The 19,365-nt window shown below is 33.9% G+C and overlaps 2 protein-coding genes across 3 annotated transcripts; one reads left to right on the top strand and one right to left on the bottom strand.

The window, feature by feature from the left end:
* The first annotated feature begins 685 nt into the window (after window positions 1-685).
* Window positions 686-6,858, top strand: LOC110708525 (vesicle-associated protein 2-2-like). 2 transcript variants are annotated; one of them, XM_021886661.1, is made up of 9 exons: window positions 686-1,146; window positions 1,584-1,678; window positions 1,871-1,944; window positions 2,095-2,176; window positions 3,809-3,924; window positions 4,011-4,121; window positions 4,671-5,009; window positions 5,830-5,907; window positions 6,229-6,858. In XM_021886661.1, the coding sequence occupies exons 2-9, from the start codon at window positions 1,633-1,635 to the stop codon at window positions 6,340-6,342; spliced, it is 960 nt and encodes a 319-aa protein (XP_021742353.1). In that variant the 5' UTR covers window positions 686-1,146; window positions 1,584-1,632; the 3' UTR covers window positions 6,343-6,858. The 2 variants fall into 2 exon arrangements, with proteins under 2 accessions (XP_021742353.1, XP_021742354.1); XM_021886662.1 differs by having other exon boundaries at window positions 690-1,146; window positions 1,874-1,944.
* A 2,250-nt stretch (window positions 6,859-9,108) lies between these two features.
* LOC110708524 (sodium/hydrogen exchanger 2-like) lies at window positions 9,109-18,189 on the bottom strand. Its single transcript, XM_021886660.1, has 15 exons — window positions 17,638-18,189; window positions 16,490-16,856; window positions 16,252-16,370; window positions 16,023-16,120; window positions 14,234-14,293; window positions 14,104-14,150; window positions 13,818-14,012; window positions 13,666-13,712; window positions 11,966-12,032; window positions 11,685-11,785; window positions 11,497-11,598; window positions 11,220-11,358; window positions 11,063-11,125; window positions 10,827-10,910; window positions 9,109-9,977 (listed from the first exon to the last, which is right to left on the bottom strand). Exons 2-15 carry the CDS (start codon window positions 16,664-16,666, stop codon window positions 9,621-9,623), a joined length of 1,656 nt encoding a protein of 551 aa, XP_021742352.1. The 5' UTR covers window positions 16,667-16,856; window positions 17,638-18,189; the 3' UTR covers window positions 9,109-9,620.
* Window positions 18,190-19,365: the final 1,176 nt, after the last annotated feature.

Below are 19,365 nucleotides of genomic sequence, written 5' to 3'. Positions count from 1 at the left end.
TTTCAAATTCTTTTCATTCGAATGTTTTGGTATATTTTTATACCATGACACATTAATTTCTTTTACTCCGTAATTGTTTTGGTATATATTGATTTGTTTAATCACTTTTCTCATTTCATTTGTTTGTTAATTTGCATTTATGGTACAATCATACTTTTTCACATCTTTTTTTTACTTTCCTTAATTTCAATATAATTCATTTAATTATCCACTACAAATAACTATAGATAAGGTAATAAATAATTTGTTTTTTTATTTCATTAGTTTATATTTGCATTTATGGTATAATCATAATTTCACATGATTATTTTTTACATTCCTTGATTTCAATATAATTCATTGAATTATTCACTACAAATAAGAAATAACTGCATTGAAGGCAATAAATAATTTTTTTTTTTTATTGTGGTCAAAGTTAGTTCATAAATAATACAAAAGTCAAACCTCACACCATTACAGACATCACACCCGTAAATAGAAGAAAATATGTTTTAATATCAAAGTATCAAATCGATGTACTACGTAGATTACAAACACACTTTACTCATTTCTAAACCAAACCAATTCACGAAATCAGATAAACTCTCAACCCAAACTCCAAAAATTCAAATTACAACCCACATACGCACAATTCAAATCCAAGATCTAGACCGCATTCCGAACAGCCCTACGGACATCGACGTAACACCAACAACTTTTTTTTTTTAAAAAAAGAGCAGAAACGGAACAAAGAAGAAGAGAACGGCCGGTGGGTACAACGGCCTCCACTAAACAAAACCCAAAACCCCCAAAATTCACAGCCAACTCTTTCTTTCTTTCGTTTTCTTTCCTTTTTCTTTATTTTAATTTCTTCACACCAAACACCCTTCTATACATCACCATCTCACCATTACTCCGCCATTTTTACTTCCCTTTCACTTCTTTCTGTTCTTCATCACTCCCATTTTCTCTCTCCTCTTATTAATCAACACCCCATTTTTCATCAAATTCAACAGCATAAATTGATTGATTGATTGTACTTCTGGAAATTTTGAAAAACAAAAAAAATTCAAATAGTATTGCGTTTTGAGTAATCTTAACGCCATTTTTCACGCATTCCCAATTTTAGTTTTTGCCCATTTCTCCAATTATTGCGATCATTTTCTTGTACGATCTCTTTCTCTCTCTTAATTTTTTTGTTGATTTATTCGTACAATTTTGTTTGTGAATCTGATTCTGTTTTTTGAGTTGATATTCCGAGTCAAATTCTGAGTTCGATCTATTTTTTTTCTTTTAAATTTGTCCCCCTTTTTTGTAATTTGAAAATTTTTCGTCGCTTTTCGAACATTCTGGTAATCTCTTTTGGGCGCTTTAATTTATCTCATGATCGTGCTTTTATTGCTCTAAATATTTGCTACTTTAATTTTCTTTAATCAATGCAATTATGCAATTACTGTAGAATAACTTTTAGGGTTTTAATTGGATTTATTATTAATTATTAGTTTCCTTTTTACCCTAAATGATTCGATGCATTTTTTTTTCGCATTCTTATAAAAAATATGTTGAATTATAATTATGTTATGCTAATTTCGTTGATTTTGCAGGAATTTTTGGTGTATATGCTTAGAGAAAAAGTCATCATAAGAAGAAATTATGGGTTCTCAGTTGGAAATTCAACCTCGTGAGCTTAAATTCATCGGTTAGTCACTAATTTTGCAATTTTAATTGAATGTTATTATTTATTTATTTGGTTTGTTTTCTGATATTTGCAATGATTGAATTTACCTTTTAATTATCGCGATTTCTGCAGTAGTTTGACCACTTTTTTTTTTAATGGGATGAACTTAAATGATTGCTATTATTGACGTTTAACTTCTTTTTTGCGGACTAGTAGTTGAATTGAACAAACAGATCAAGTGTACGGTTAGCCTCAGCAACAAAACTGACCAATATGTTGCTTTCAAGGTACAATTTGAATGTCCTTCGATTTGTATTTGAATCGAAGTATTATGGATCGTACTGTCGTCCTGTTGCTTGCTTGAACATTTCTGTATTGGTTGAGATTATGATGATATGAAGGAAATGAGTTTTGTGACCCCAGCATGATTTTTGCAGGTTAAGACTACATCGCCGAAGAAATATTGTGTGCGGCCTAATGTTGGTGTCATTCAGCCAAAATCAGTCAATGAATTCATTGGTATGTCATTATATATATATATATATATATATATATATATATATATATATATATATATATATATATATATATATATATATATATGTACTTGTTTAGCTATATTTGCATCTCATAAAATTTGACTTCAATTATCATAGTTTATTACTTTGATGACCATGTATCAAAATTTGAAGCATTACATTTGTAATTGTGAATTGCATTACTTAAAACAACAATATGTACCTTTGTAAGGTGATGACTTCTGTTATTTTCATTTCGATGATATGCAGATAGAAATAATGGTTTAAGTTGATAAAAGTTGGCTATGTAAGTTGACATGGTCCATTATATTTAGTAGAGTATTTTTAACTTGCCCGGCAAAGGTTTAGCATATGAAGAATTGAAGATAACAGGAGTTTTGAGGTAGATTTTAGTAACATTTAGAGCCACTTTTTGTAGGAAAGCCCTCAGCAATTACTACTTTTGCCTTGTGGGGTTTGCCAATGTATACACAAATATGGCAGATTTAAGTGATTATAGAATACTTTTTTTTTTGTATATATTTTTTATTTTGTCGATAGAGAGTGCAAGAAATGGTATATGTTTTATGTTGGCAAACACAAACGTCAAAATGGTAATTCAAACTGAGGAAGCAGGTGAAAATTATATTCCCAAATGATAAATGAGAGCACTTTGATGTTTGTGTTGCATGATGATATTCTACTTTGGTTAACTTAACACGAGGAACTCTAATGTGGAGCTTTTGTTTTGTGATTATTACCTTGAAGTAGAATTTTTAGTACCATAAAGCATCCTCTGTATCATAGTTCTTGGGCCTTGATATATCCCTTTAGAGAGGATGGTTTAATTTGATTGCTCTGCTGTATACATGGTCACTTTTCTTCTGTTAGCTGATGTTCTGAATTTTTTATTAATTGTTAAATTCTAAGATTTATAGGATGGGAGGTTTACCAATGTGGGTACTTAGTGTGTCTTAGCCCTAAGCCTCTGTTAACCTTGTCATGGTGAACTTGCATCATTCATATCCCGTTGCTTCCCTAAAATATCTCTTTAATATCTTTACTATTGAGATCAAGTGTAGATCTTGTATTGAGGCCTTTAGGAATTGAAACAGTGAAGAATTTTAGGAGTTGTTCTTATATGGGCTAACATAAGTTAGTGTTTTTATCATTTCTAGAAATTTGTTATTACTCCAAAAACATACCATCTGATCTTTAGTAATGATCGACCCATGTAACCTGTTTATTTTCAATAATTTAAGAAGTCAGTTATTGTATATTTGGTGCCAGGGGAATTAAGAGTCTCATTTTTGAGTCTTGAAGCGTACTATGGATGCTAGAAACCTGCAACTGATTTTGGTTGGTTCAGCCTCCTGCTTTTCAAGCTTTAGCTTTTGAGATTTGAGAATAATGACAGAAAAGTAATTAGGATGAGTCAGATAGTGATGTCTACTTAATCAGAAAGCAGAGTCTACTAGTTCACCCACTTTTAACACTCCACCTACTTTATTCTTTGCCTTGTCTTTCTCCCTTTTCTTCCTGCTCCATACCACTGTTTGAATATGAATATGGTTAACAATCTTTGATGCAGTTAGAACTCAGTTTCCTTTTTCATACTTTTTTTTTGGTGCAGTCATTATGCAAGCTTTGAAAACAGCTCCAGCTGATATGACTTGCAAAGATAAGTTCTTGGTTCAAAGCACAATTGTTCCTGAAGGAACAATGGAGGAGGACATTACGTCTGAAATGGTATGAGTCAGTTGCTGATACTTATAATTTTAAAGTTTGCACGTATGCTTATTTTGGTGGACTTATGGTTACTGCTTATCTTGCAGTTTGTTAAGGATGGTGTGAAGTATATCGAAGAGATGAAAATGAGAGTGAACCTTGTTATCCCAACCCCACCATCTCCAGAGTTATTACCCCTCAACGGAACAGTGAAACAGGTAACAATTTCTGTCATTTGAGTTGGCATATGGTTAGGTCTTGAATTCTCTTTTGCAGCCCATTCTGTGCTTTAACACTGAGTTGTTTTCATGTTGGGTTATGTCTACTTCTCTGTTTTTGTTTGAATCGCAACACTTCCATATTTAAGGCCAAACTTCATTTGCTTTGACCTTGCCTTTTTTTTTCCCCAGGAAATGTTACTAAGTGTGGTCTTGCTGTATATTTTTTAATATTTGTTTGGATGTATCAATTTTTCATTGTATGTTACTAATTTGCAATTTAATATAAACTTTGTCAGAGTTGTGTACTGTAGATTGTAAAAAGACGTGTGTTACAATATAAAAGAAACTCGGGATGCATTTATTTAAAAGTGTTCAAATCTTCTGCTTGCTTCATGCAATGTGTTTCTGGTTACACTGACTTATTATTTTGTATGTTATGCTCCCTGAATACATGATAGCAAGTTTCATTTTACTGAATTCTAAAATATCAAGATGTTTAGCTAGAATGTGGTGGTGTTTATTCCCCCCTTTTTTTTAATGCTGCAGGTTGATGATCATGTTGAGTCTAAAACAGTAAATAAGGAGGATTTGAAGCCAGTGAAGGATACAGTCCATTCAGATGTTGCTCGATCTCAGGATGTGAAATCAGAACCAATTAAGCAGATGAATTATGATCTTAACAAGGTTGTTGACTCAAGTGTGAAGAAAGATGTTGAGCCACAACTCACTAAGGATAGCAAGGAAATAAAACCAGTAACAAGAAACAATGAGGAATCACAAATTATTGAGCCGAGAATCCCAGTGATTGAGGAGGATCAAAGACTATTCAAGGATGTTGAAGAGATGAAATCAAAATTACATGAACTTGAATCGAAATTAAGCAAGGTCAGTTTTTGTATTAGATTTTACTTCATTAACTGTGACGTTATGCTTTTCCTCTTGTCCTCTCCCCTTCTTAGGTGGTTCTTCTCTTTTCATTTTTTTCTTAAGCCTGTTCTTTTACTTTGACTTCCTTTTTATAGTGCTAATTTTTGAGTATTGAAAAGGAAACTCTCACGATTTTGCTGAAACTCTCATGAAATTAGTGGTGCTTTTTGCTAATTGGTAGCCTGGTGTACAGTGTTCTGTATGTTTTGTTTCCTCAATTATTTACTAACAATAAGATGACATTGGCTGGGATGTGCTTGAAGCTTGGAGTATTGTACATCATTACTACATTATACGTCTTCTCTCTCTATGTTTTTCTTTTCTGATTGACATATTTTGTTAAGCAAGCTTATGGAGAGTGCTATATGTGAAACAGTGGGTAAAATATCATGTGCAAGGAAATGGTTAATGTTAGGGTAATTGCACATAAGAATAAGAAAATTGAAGTTTAGAACTTTGAATGGGTCAATTACATGGTGAATCTCGCCTATAATTTTCTTTTAGCATTTCTCTTCAATCTGAATTCAACATTCCAAATGCAAGACTATTTTGAAGTCAAATTACCATGTATATTTCTGGCAAATAATTATAATGAGTACTCCCCTCTGTTGTAGATGCTTGGATGATTATTCCAAACTAGCCTGGATCTTTTCTCTGTTTTGCTCAACTTGCATATCGTCTGACATAACCTCTTAAACATTGACTGCTGTCCTACGTTATCTGGTCTTTTGTTATATGTTTTGCAAGTAACCAAAAATTTGTCTTGTGGATTTTGCAGGCTGAGGTGACCATTTCAAATCTGACAGAAGAGAGGAGGCTGGTCATTCAGGAAAGGGAGAATCTGAAACAAGAGATGGTACCTTTATTTTTATTCAAATTAAAGAATTTTAAATTTATAAGCTTTTCAAGGAAAATAGCAATAGCCTCTTTTTTATTGTGAAGTTTAGGCTGAAGACCTCTTTGTAATTGCACAATCTGGCTGCACTCAATTAATTTCTCATATTTAGCCCTAGGCAAGTGTCTACTTCAGGTCATAGCCATTAGGAAGCTTTTTATTGACTTGGAGGATTATTGCACATGTGCCCTCTTTTTGGCTGTTGCTAAAAATTAGACCATGTTGATCTCATTTTTGGCGGTTGTTTATGGCTAATGCCTTGCCTTTTAAAATTTTCTGCAGTCTTTTCTAAAATCAAGAAAAGTAGAAAGAAGAGTGCAGGATGGATTTCCGCTTATGTTTGTCTGCATGGTAGCACTCATCAGTCTTATCGCCGGGTATGGCTTTCATCTCTGAGAACCACCAGTGTTTGAGGCCTAAGCATGAACCACATCCTTAAGCCTCTTCCGCTCTTCAAATACAAAGCATAGTTGAGGCTCTCTTTGTCAGCCTAGTTTGCAGAGACAGGGTAATGTGAGAATGTAGTTGTGGCAGCCATGAGGTATTGTGTATATGTTAGAATTTCAGTCGATATTATTTGTACATGACCATACTCCCCCCCCCCCCCCCTTCCCTCCCCCTCTTTCTCCCTTTTGCTCTCTTATTTTACTCTTGAGATGATGAGAATAAATCAGTAGTGTTGCTCTGTATGTGTGGATATTTTATATACTCGTAGATGTATGTTTTGCCCTCTAGTAAAAATACAAGGGTTGAATATTTCCCCTGTTGCGATACTGAAGTGGACTGCAATGTAATTGATTTTCCTTTCATTCTGGCAATTTAGCTAAGTTAAAATGTTTTGAAACAGCTTATTCCTCGAATGTTAAGTCCATTTTGATTGTATTTTGATTCAGTATAAGATGGTTTGAAACAGCTTTTTTTTTTTTTTTTTGGATTTTTAATACCTTTCCACTTTGTATTTTGTTTCACTGGTACTCGGTAACTTCAGATTATTTTGGCCGTCTCCCATGCACCATGCGGCTCAAATTGTTGGAACGAGGAGAAAATTTTAAAAACTGGGTGTAAGAAGTTGGATGAATTGGGTTGTACTTTGCGAACTTTAATTACAGTCCAAAATTATGTGAACTCTAACTAATCCGATCTAAAGAAATTTATTTAGTTCAACCATTCCCCCCACCCTCGAAAATCCCATCTCTGTCTCGATCCCGGCCCCTTCCCGTCTCTATTTCAGCCTTCCTCACCTTCCCTTGCCTCGATTTCGGCCTCTGAGACCACCCACAACAGCGACGACCGCGACCAAAGCTTTGGTATCACGGTTGCTGCTCTGATCTCACAGTGGCTTGGACTGGAGAGCCTGTTCAGTACACCTGGTTAAATTGCTGATTAAATTTTGCTAGAATAAAAATAAATTCCCTTTGTGCGTCGATTTGGAAACTAATTCCCTAGATACCGTCCATGTAGGATCGGTGTTGGGTGTGATTTTTTAATTTAATTTTATTTTATTTTTTTACCTTAAAACCACTAATGACAATAGCGGTTTTTAAGCGTCATTAGCGTTTTTAGAAAAGAGACCGCCTATTTCAATAAACAGGTCTCTTTTCTTCCTTAAAAAAGTAAAAAGGCAAAGAGACCTTTCGATAAAAAAGGAGGTCTTTTTTCTGAAACCATGTCTTAACCACCAGAAGGAAAGAGAACGCGGGACAACCGCTAATATTGCTAGCAGTTTAAATCAAACCAAATACCAATCCTACATGGACGGTATTTTGGGAATTTGTTTTTAAATGAATGTATAGTGAGAATTTGTTTTTGTTTTACACAAAGTCTTATATGTGGCTGGCCACACCGTTTGGCCAGCCACTATAGGGGTTACTTTGCTAGTGTTATGGGGGTTACTTGATCAGTGTTAAAGGGGTTACTTTATCATTGTTATAGTGTTACTTGGTCACTGTTATAGGGGTTACTTGATTGGTATTACCGGGGTTACTTAATCAATGTTATAGGGGTTACTTTAAGTGGTCACACGGTGTGGCCGGCCGCACACAAGACTAGCTGTTTGTTTTAACAATATTGAGGGAAATCGCTCCAAATTATTTGGTGACACATCTGTACTTTAAACCAAAAAAAAATCAAAAAAATTGTCTATTTATCAAGTAACCGGTCACTTGGTACCATTAGGAGTGGATTTGGTATAAAGATTGGATTATTAAAAAATAATCGATGGTAGGATTATTTTAGGCGGATGAGGTAAAGGTCGGATTAGTTTAAGCAATTTTTCCTATCTTTTATTGATATTTTATAAATTTTTAATTGGTTTTTTTTTTTTTTTTTTTTAACGTAGTTAAATTTGCTATGTTGCCCAAAGATTAACATAAATGTATATAACTCTATATTCCAAAGATTAACGACTTTGGAATGGACTTCATAGTTTTCTGAGTGCTGAATTCACTTGCTATCTTGAATGCATTAGTCTGTAGCTTAGAATTAGAACCAACATCAAATGGCAAGCATGTCAATGATCAAATTGGGTTTAATAAACAAACAAGACGTTAATGATATGTATATGGACAATTAAGTTCCATTAAAAAATTTACAAACAACAATGGTAGTTTTGCTTATAGAGTATTTATATTTGATTCAACTATGATGTATTTATTAGATCTAAATCTCTTTGTAGATGTTGTATTGATGATTAAAATTGTAAATTTAAAATAATTAATTTAACTATTTAGACTTTTTACATTATTATACACTGACTATAATTTTTATTATAGAAATATAAACTTTTTTTAATATGAAGTATATAATTGTATAAAATTGATAATTAAGATATCCAAAAGTTATGTACTGATCAAAATGCCTAAAAACAAGGATTTCAATGGAGGGGGTAACAATAAAAATTATTTCACAAATTAACAGAGAAATGAAATTTCTCTAATTATTTATGTTTGAACTCTAAAACGGACAGATAATCAATGTATGCTCTGATGCTCTCACACCATGTCTACGAGTCAATTTTGGAGTGCATTTAGTTTTAAAATCTCCAAATTACAAATTTTGTTTATCAAATGGAAAAACAATAAATAAATCAACAAGATTGTCTAGTCAATAATTCCGTAAATAATTCAACAAATATGAAGCCCGTTTATAATGAAAAATTATTGATTAATTTACAATTTTGCCATTTTTTTATTAGGAGATAAATTTATATCTTCCCCAGTTAGTAGAAGAAATGGCAAACTTATGGTTTCATTCATAAGAATATAGGTAGACAATGATCAATACAAACATAAACAAACCTCCAACATTGTTTCTGCTCTGTTCTAAGGGAAGTTTATTCTACAATAAAGGAAAAAAAAAAAAAAAAAAAAACCCAAACTTCTGCTTGCAAAAGCGGTTTCGAAGGAAAAAGAAAATCCTAACTGAATATAGGACTACAAAACATTGGAGTATTCTAGCTACAGCCAGATTAAAGAATACATCAACAAATCGCCATACTGTTTGAATATATTGATAATTTAAGCTGCAGATTGATTGTAACTTACTAATCTATTAACAGAATTATTGTACAACTCTTCAAACAGGAACGCCCACGAGACCAGACACCAGACTTCGTTGGTATGGGGCATTTTCCGACCTCCCAAATTGCCAGTAGGTTAAAGCCTCAATTTACTTTCCTATGTTCTGTCTGCCAAATTGTGAGTGCTTTGTTCAGTAGGTGAACCAGGGACAAAGGGTACAAAACCTCGGCCACCAAACACAGGCCGCATGAAAGAGTCATCAAATTTGCGCCAATAGTGATGGACTGTGTGAGTAGGTGCATTTAGAAGCATGCGGAGGCTACTAGGTCGAACTATAGTAGGCTCAGTGCCATTGTCATGGTTCCCCACATCAACTTCGTAATCTTGATGGCCCTCAAGGAGTGGCGAGTATGCTTTTGGACTTCCTAGATCAGACACGGTGCTGCAACTAGTAAAGTGTTTCGGTTGAGGCAGCAAAAACATAATGAGAGGCTTTGTCAGCAACCCAAACACCTGCAGGATTGACAAAGATCAAGCAAGGATATCAAAACCAAACCTCTGTTCTTTCCCAAGCTTGTTTAGTATTGCATGAATTCTTTTACATCTCTTTGTTTATTGAAAGTCCAAATATTATACTACAAATCTACAAGTAAACTGTACAGCTAGCTCAATACAAAGACATCAATTGAGGAAATACCTAGCTGAAATCTTTTTCGAGGGAATAGTAATCAACCTGTACATCCTTTTTATGATAGATATAACAATGTCAATGGTCGCCTATTGCCAATTTCAAGAATGTACTTAACTCTACTGACTTGCATTTTTACTGACAACCACCTCCCAAAATGATAACAAGTGGTAAACTAGTATTGAATAGAAATCATAGCATACATGAATGTGCATTATCATGTTTGGTTCATCAAGTTGGAATGGATTGGTATGGAATGTCATACTAGAGGGGTATGGATTCTAATACCCATACTAGTCCAATGTTGATTGGTTTTATTGTTGGAATGGATTCTAACCTTCATTAATAGAATGGAATGTGAATCTTGGGGGGAGGGGTGGGTATGGGATTCCATGGGTATGAGATTCCATTACTAAAATCCTCAACAAAACAAAAAACTGGATGGAATGATGGTAACTCCATTCCAAATGATCCAACCAAACGACCCCCTTAGACTAGGTAATACCATGCAAACCACTTTCGGTGTACACTGGAGTAAAAGTATGTTGAGATAACTAATTATTTAGATCTCAAGATATTGAGTGATGAAAGTGAAAACAGCAAGAATCCAAGAAATGATGTCGATAATACATTTTTAAGAAGAAAGCCAGGCTGCTGGCAGCATAATTACTTACCATTGTACTGAATAGGACAACAGTTATAGTGCTTGTGATCATGATTGCATTCCCCCTCAGCTGTGTGTGCCCTGACCTCGTAAACTGCAAAAACCATTTAATAAACCAAGGATTTAACTGGTAAACTGTAAAAGATGATGATCATGACATGCATAATTAATTTAGAAAGCTTGAGCACTATGAGATGGTTGTAAACCTATAGATAAGTGATCATCAGAAATGAATCAGTGACATACCTGATTATAAGCAAGTGCCATGGAAACAGCACCTCTCATAAGACCAGCCCACCATATGACCACCTATATTTAGAAATATTGACCAACATATAAGCTGATTAAGAAGCAGGAATATATACCTTTGAAATTTTTTTAAGTAAATGGGAAATTTGCTTACCTGCTGGTTGAGGGAAACCTTTTCACTATGCGATTTCTTGGCAAAGTTCATTAACCATGATAAGGGGAAAACAAAAGCTGCTCGTCCAACCATGATCAGACCAAGCAATATGGAACTCACAGCAACAGAAGTGCCAGGACTGCAGCGCACATCAAGAGTCAAAAGAAATAAAGTAGTAGAGTGAAATTTTTGAAGTGGAAACTTAAACAGAACATGCCCAGAAGATGGTATTTAAGTCAATAAAATATCAACAAAATTCTTCAAGAGATAATAATACCTATCACTCACAAATCTCCACTTCTCAATGTCCAATGCATCCATACCAACATATAGAAAGAGGAAAACCTCAGCAACAAAAGACAGTGTTGCAAAAGCATGCCTGTTGTAGAGAAGTGAGAAAATCACAGATTAGAGCAACCATAAAATCTTAGAGTTTACAGCAATTTAAAAGATAAGTAGTAGTACTTGGTGGTTACTCTTGAGCTCTCCGTCACATTGTGCCATGTATAATGGGACATGACAATTCCACAGAAGAACACTGTAAGAATTCCACTTAAATAGAAAAGCTGCAAGAAATAAAAATTATTAGCTCCTGACAAAACTCATACATAATTAACAAAACTAGTACTGGTCTAGTCCCACAAAACAAGACCTGTATAAAAGAAGATTGTCTTCTCAGAGAAGTTAACAAAAGAAGGGGGAATTCAGAATGAAAAACTTCAATCAAAAGAATTATGGAAGCTTACTTCAGCAAGCATGTAAGATAGATAAGCCATAAGCATCATTAATGCAACCTCGCGATCAGTGGAGTGCCTGCAATATTGCAACTATTAGTAAGATACCATCTTTACTGATAAGCACATTCTTAATACTCTTGAAGAGGTGGATCGGAGTTCCGAATATAATACAGATGACAGATTAATGCTATTGCACTACAAAGAGCACAAAGCAATAACATAGGAGAATAATAGTTATTGTTAACTAGTGCAAAAACTAGAGAAAGCTTTCGATTTCCTTCTATAAACGAATTACACATCACAAAACATCCTAGGATATAACATATAAAAACAATTACCCCCCCCCCCCCCCCCAAAAAAAAAAAAAAAAAAAAAAAAAAAAGCTCCAAAAAGTTCAAGATAACAAGTATGTGCCAATTCAGGACCAGAAAACAAGGATGCTGTTAGTTTTGTTTGGAAGGATATTGTTCAAAATAAGAAGAAAAAAATGTCCATATCAAGTATATTAGGTAATCCCAGGCAGACAGGACTGAGGACCGCCCCATAAGTGTCATCTGCATGTGAGCTTCTCTAGCCAGGGATCATTTTTTGCTTCCATAATGTTTGCACTATCAAAAATATGGAGCAACTGCCAACTATTTATACCTGGCTATTATTTTGAGAAAGTAACAGATAGCTGATGATTGGCAAATGGCAAACCATAAAAGCAAAAAGTGGAAGAAACACAAAGAAACTGAGTGGAATGCATGGCTCGGAGCTCCAGCAGTCCAGCACAATCATAAATGGCAGCTATGAAATAAAATCTGTATAGAAATCCCTAATGCAAAGATGAAATGTAGAATGGGTTTTCTTGTTTTTTCTAATCTTGTTTTAATTCTTCCCTTTTTAGAATGTATTGAAGAATAATAAAGAACAAAATAAATAGATTGCATACTCTTTTTTTTTTTTTTAATTAAAAGATATTCTGATGATCCATGCCAATGCACCTAATCATCGGACATTCTCACAACTTGCATATATTTCTAGCCAAAAACCCTACCTAATTCATACAAGAATACACAATAGACACCACTTTGATCAGAAGCAACCATTTAAAATGACTGAATGCCGAAATCCAGGTACCTACAACACTACAAGAATCAAACTATAGAGCAGATATCTCTTTAGCCATCTTTGACAGTACAACATTACACATATGAGTTTTTGTTTGATGACTTCAGGTAAATGTGTAATTAAGCATACATATCTGCATGAAATCATGTAGATTGCTGATAAATGTTCAGAAATCACAAATAAAACTTCAAGAGACAAGAATGTGAATTGCAAATTCAAGCATAGTTTTCATCAATGAAATTTCAATAAGGTCTGGCAGACAGTAACAATTACATGAGGTCCATTGTCCTCTGCACATTAAGATAGACTTTTGTATGCTGGATAAAGTTAATGTCCTTAGTTATCCAGGATTCAGACGGGTGATAAGAGTTTTAGCTTAGCATAAGTGAGCTTAATAATCTCCATAGGAAGTAGCAGACTTCATGGGAAATGAACATTTAATTTATATGCATACACGTATTTAAAATTGTATGATCGTGGACATTAATTATAAACTGGAAAATGTCCATATATATTTCACTACACAAGGCAAAGAACCAATAAAATAAAATGAGTAGAAGAAAATTGCAAACATCCAAGTAAAAAAAAAAACACACCTTCCAAAGTACAACTTTTTGATAATGTAAGCACTGAGCAAGCCAGTCTGCAAATAGAACAGAGAATTATTATTCCATAACAAATCAAACCACGCATTACAAAAAATGAAGAAGCAAGAACGGGAAAAAAAAGGAGATGGGCATAGCCTTACAAATGCTCCAAGTATAGTGCTTGCGATAAATAAATATAAGAAGTTGCCCATAAATTGTAAGGCAATTCTGTGATCAATTGTTGTGAGGTCAAAGCTCTGAATCGCATTGAAAAGCACCACTGATGTGGCATCATTAACAACACCCTCACCAAACACCAAACTGTAGAGCAGAGGGGTCTCATCCTGATTGAGCACCTGTTCCATAAAAGGCATCTTTTAAGTTCTGCACTAATAGAGTAAAAGGTCTTTGCTTTCAGATTTTTACATGGATTAGAAATGGACTTACCTGCAATGTGCAAACAGAATCTGTGGCAGCGAATATTGCACCGATAGCTGAAAGTAAAGGAGAACATTAAAGCTCAAACAAAGAGAGTAACATGTGCTGTGAAACAGCATGATGCAAAGAAAATAAATACCAAGATAGTCTGCCAAGTCCAGAGAACCAATATCCAATTTCTTAAAAATTGACAACGCTCCTGCATCAAAATTTAATAAATAAATAAGTAAACAAAATAGCAATTCCTTCAGAAACTTATAATTTGCCAATAAATGAGACTCATATAATTTTTTGCAGGAATTTATCACCCACCATAAGCTCATTGGTCAAATCATAAATCCTAATGTTTTTTTCCTGATTTTCTTCTATTCATCCCTTCATTGGTACACAAACTAAGAACGAAGATGATATTTGATACCTAGTTTTCTTAGATAAATCTGGAAGTGTACCAAGTTCCAATTTTCCCGCTTCTGGTCAAGGCTTGAGGGGGATATTCAAAGTAGGTAACACTTAAATATAAGTATTAAATAAGTCTTTAAGGCTTTAAGCAATGTCCCATCAAGTCAAAAAGATTCTGAAGATCCAACAAGAATTATGGAAAAAATGTATGTAGCACATCAAAATAGTAATGTGCCATCATTACTCACATATAGTGACGGATAAAAAAGCAACTCTATCTTCTAGTTAGCGATTACGAGCAGAGAAGATGGTTTGAATTGTCAATGAATGCAAGAAGGGTCAAGGCACTGATAGCAGCACAAGATAACCAACAGGTGTACTTAAAGCTATGAAAAGAAAGTTCGTTCAAAAAGTGTCCTTTTTCCCTCTGTCTTGCCCTGGGGGAGGGGCTTAGTAGTTATAAAAGGAAGTTTCATTTCACCTAATAAAAACTTGTATTACAGAGATCAGGTGAAGGAAACTAAAAAGCCAGTAACATAATAAGGAAACAAAAATAAAGATATACAAACATCAATGGGCAGAAATACAGCCTTCTAGGAAGGATCCCTATGGGCCCCTCGTCATGTGCTGAAATTACACACAACAAAAATGCAGCCTACACCAAAGACCGAATCCAAGAAAGCACCAAGGTGAAAGAACCTGGGGAAAACAGTTCAACAGCAAAAGTAGTAACATATACCAATTACTGGTCCATCCCCTCTCTGATATTTCATCAAATTCTTTCTCGCCAAATGAAAGTCTATAGAACGGAACAATCACCAACAATCAGTATGAATTCCATTAAGATACAACCTAAGTATGTCCAAAAATACGCCACCTACCCCCTAAGCTATCATAGAGGATGTTTCCAAAATAACCAAAAAAAAAAAAGTAAAAACACTAGTAGTGGAAACAATGGGATAATATATTAGCAGACTTAGTAAAATCTCACAAGTAGATTGTGAGAGCATTATAAAGGTTTATCATGCATGAAATGTCATGAGGTGACAAAAGAAGAGGATTAAGGTATTCTGTGGGGTAACTGATTAGCATGATAACCTACATATTCTTACAAAGGGAGGGAAGTCACAATTATCTTTCATGGGACCAGCTTTAGGATAGATATACGTATTTATTTAGCTTCTTGGTAAGCTAGACCAACTTCAATTTCAAAGAATCTGGGGAGTTGGGTTTCCTTTTTGGCTGTTTGTTTTCAACTAAAGACATCTTGTCCTCTTGCTTTGTACAGTCATTTAGATTCTACTTCTTCCTTATAGAAAAATGAGTTAAGGCAATACTAGGCTACTAGCCTTGAGGATTGGTGTCACACTTATAGCAGTAGGAAGTCAACACCACCCAAAAAAAAAAAAATGACTTCGTGAATTTTGGCACACTACTAATCCCCATCAAAGACCACATCTACTGTAGTACAGTTTCAAAAGAAGCAAACAAGAGCGTAGCATAAGAGAAAACATAGTTGTTTATATTACCAAAAGATATGATGGTGAATGATACCAATGTACCAACAGCTCCAAACAATATGATAGTAATGAAGTTGCGGAAGAACTGCTTTTTCTTCACCTGAAAGCTGGATAAGACAATTGAAGCTAAGAATATCAGTATCCAGACATGAATCCTAACTCTTTGTCGAAAAAATAATAAAGAAACAAGTGAGAGCAAACAGGTTTTTAAAGGGTTATTGAAAGAAATCTAACATACCCTGCATTAAATATAATCGGTGGAAGAAGGTATATGAAGAAAAGATCTTCACTGAAAACCAAAAGATGCGAACTCTTCCCTCCACTAATCAGCAGAATCACAACCCCAGTAGCCAAACCCTGCCAGTAAGAATCAAACCACGTTGTAGAAATTAGATCGTCAACCAGCACTCCAAAAGATAAACCTTGATAATTTAAAGCATAATCAACCCAATCTAATAAATGTATTGGAATCTTACTATAAGTAGAGCAGTGATGGACTCGTTCATCCAGCGATTCTCCTCTAGAAGATGACCAATTACGATGCAACCACAGAGCAGTGCCACAAACATATTCATCGAGACCACAGAAGCATGATCAGAAGTGGCAAGAGCATCCATCTTGCCAGACAACAGAGAGCTTAACTGCGACCACATTGTTTAGCTACTTTGTTCACCCACAATAATTTATACTTTATACAAGTATATGAATATACGTAAGTTTTATGTACGGCGAATCTTTAGTAGCTTCTGAAATACAGCTTTATGAAGCTTAATGATCTTTGCAAATACTAAGTCTCCTCGCTGTCCATATAATGACCCTCAAAGCTCATACACCATCAAAGTTCTGCATATCACACATTCAACAATCAACATGAGCAAAAAAATCAGTTAGTCCTACGAAACAATCAACAACAATTTACAGCTTCGTTCCATAAGCTTAAATGATTAAATCTCAGAAACCTAAAGCTCAAAATTTAATTATCGGTGTACATAGCGCCGCAAAGGGCAGTGATGTAGACGGGATTCGATCCCAATTTTATGCCACCCTTAAGAGTACAACCTAAACTAGTCAGCATCATTAAAGCTTTGCCAACATAACTACAGGCTTACAGCTGAATATACAATTAGCCCAATTTGATGATATTATAATTTAGTACTCCCTTTTTTATACGCTTTAATTACAGATACCCAGATGCATGATTAGCATGAATTACCATAAAATCACATTTAATAATTCACAAAACTTAAAAAGACAAAACCCCAGTTTTACTAACTTTGAGAACAATAATTTAGCCATTATCATCAATATAAGATTATAAGCTTAAACCTTAAAAACCCAGATGCTTATATCAGCAACCGATGATTCCAATCACAAAAACTGAGTACAAAAACAAAACCAAAAAAATTAATCGATTAAGATCAAACATGCACTGTGACACCACTTGATTATGCACTATTATTACAAAATAACATCTTAATTATTACATTAAAATTATAACAGTACGGCGATCTCCGAAAATATTTCGATGCCAATCAAATTATAAACATTAAATAACAATTATAATGGCATTAAATAAAAGAAATTTCACCATCATAATTTACCAGATTAACAAAAAAAAACGTACCAATGCATTTCCAAGTGTATGGGAAGTTAAAAAAACAGCAATAATTCAGGAACAAAACAGAAAAATCTGTTCTTTTTTTAATCAAACTGATTTCCAAGAAAATCCCAATAATTCCCAGAAATTGTGAATTTTCAGGACAAATGAAAACAAAGAAACAGAACAACAAAACGAAAATTCAGGTGGGTAAGAAAGAGATAAAAGGGGGTAAGAAAAGAGAAAACTCTGGAAGAAATGAGAGAAAATTCAGGGGGGGAAAATGAAATAAAATTGGAAGATAATTTTTTGTTTTTATTTTGTTAAATAATTGGAAAAATAAAAATGAAGCTTTTATTGAAAGTAAATATGAAGAAATAATGCCAAATACGAAATGACAAGTGCCAAAAGAATAAGGAAGAGAGAGAGGCGTGTAATACGGGGTTATATATGAAATTGATGATATCCACGGAGCATCTACATAAAAATCCTAAGCTAAGTTAAAGTTTTATAAAAGCCAATTTTTATGTTTTTTTTTGTGGGTGTATCACTCGTGATTCTCTCTTCTTATATTATCATTTTATTTAACAATTAATCTCAATCAATGGATCTTGATCTAGTTTAGCTAGATTGATACTAGTGTTAGAATGCAAGGTGTCTTTGATCTACTATCGTTTTGTGATGTGATGGTGATTCGTGGTAGAATTATACCGTCGGTTTAGTTATTAAATGCTTGTATGGTCAGGTATAGCTGTTTAGGTATAGAATAATGTTTGTATTTAAACCTGATTTGCTTTGTTGGATTGTATGTGTGTGGTGGTTAAGTAGATATCGCTGTGTACTTATCTAGCTTGATTAGGAAGGGAGGGGAAGAGGAGGAGGAGTTGAAGTTAATGTTCATTGATAATGGGGCAGATATGCATAATTATTTGTACTAATTATAAGTATAATGTTTTTGTCCGTTATAAATAATTGATGACAACTAATCAAAATCAATATGAAATCTATGGCCCTGTTTGGTTTGATGTAAAATGTTTTCATGGAAAATGAATTTTTCATTTTTTTTTCCATTTTCCTTTGTTTGGTTTGTTAAGGAGTGGAAAACAATTTTTCAAGGGTGGAAAATTTCATCCTTAATGATGGAAAACATTTTCCTTCCAAAAACTAGGGAAGCCACATTTTCCTCTCTCCTCCTTACCTCTTTTTTTACTTCCCTCTCATTCATCCTTACATTTCCACTCTTATTTTTTTTTATTTTTCTTGGACTTTTCTTGTATGCAACCAAACAAAGGAAAACTAATTTTCAATTGTGTTTTTTCTTAAAAATATGTTTTCCATGAAAACTAATTTTTCATTGAAAATGTTTTACATCAAACCAAACGGGGCCTATAAGCGCTACAAGCTTTCCAAAATGAAAGTTCTCTTTAGAAGATACATTCTGTGTATCATCTCTTGTACTATTTGAGCATTAGATTGTGGATTCCTCCTTTTAATAAATATATATTAGAAAAAGTCAGTGTCAAAATACTACTTAAACTTTTGTAAACACGTGCTATCATTATTGAAACTTAATTAGCTTCTTTGATATAGGTCATTACATATCGACATCTCTCATAATACATTATACGCTACAGTGAAATAACAACCTATTTTTTTCATCATTTATTAACAACATTTCTCCATCATAGAAATTTTAGCTCTTATATCATAACTAGAAGAGCTTATAAGTCTTACTTTGTAATCTCAATCTAATTA

This window comes from Chenopodium quinoa, unplaced genomic scaffold (assembly GCF_001683475.1).
Source record: "Chenopodium quinoa cultivar QQ74 unplaced genomic scaffold, ASM168347v1, whole genome shotgun sequence".
Taxonomy (NCBI): domain Eukaryota; kingdom Viridiplantae; phylum Streptophyta; class Magnoliopsida; order Caryophyllales; family Amaranthaceae; genus Chenopodium; species Chenopodium quinoa.
The sequence above is the reverse complement of the archived record's forward strand: the minus strand, read 5'-3'. Positions and strand labels throughout refer to the sequence as shown.

What these genes read in the sequence shown, in the direction of transcription:
- LOC110708524 (XM_021886660.1), bottom strand. Translation starts at nt 16,666, where the DNA reads ATGTGGTCGCAGTTAAGCTCTCTGTTGTCTGGCAAGATGGATGCTCTT. An exon ending in GGACTTGGCAGACTATCTTG is followed by an intron (nt 14,151 to 14,233) that starts GTATTTATTTTC and finishes CTTTACTTTCAG; the next exon opens with CTATCGGTGCAATATTCGCT. An exon ending in GCACTATACTTGGAGCATTT is followed by an intron (nt 13,713 to 13,817) that starts GTAAGGCTATGC and finishes TTCTATTTGCAG; the next exon opens with ACTGGCTTGCTCAGTGCTTA.
- LOC110708525 (XM_021886661.1), top strand. Translation starts at nt 1,633, where the DNA reads ATGGGTTCTCAGTTGGAAATTCAACCTCGTGAGCTTAAATTCATCG. An exon ending in TCGTGAGCTTAAATTCATCG is followed by an intron (nt 1,679 to 1,870) that starts GTTAGTCACTAA and finishes TTTGCGGACTAG; the next exon opens with TAGTTGAATTGAACAAACAG. An exon ending in TTGAATCGAAATTAAGCAAG is followed by an intron (nt 5,010 to 5,829) that starts GTCAGTTTTTGT and finishes TGGATTTTGCAG; the next exon opens with GCTGAGGTGACCATTTCAAA.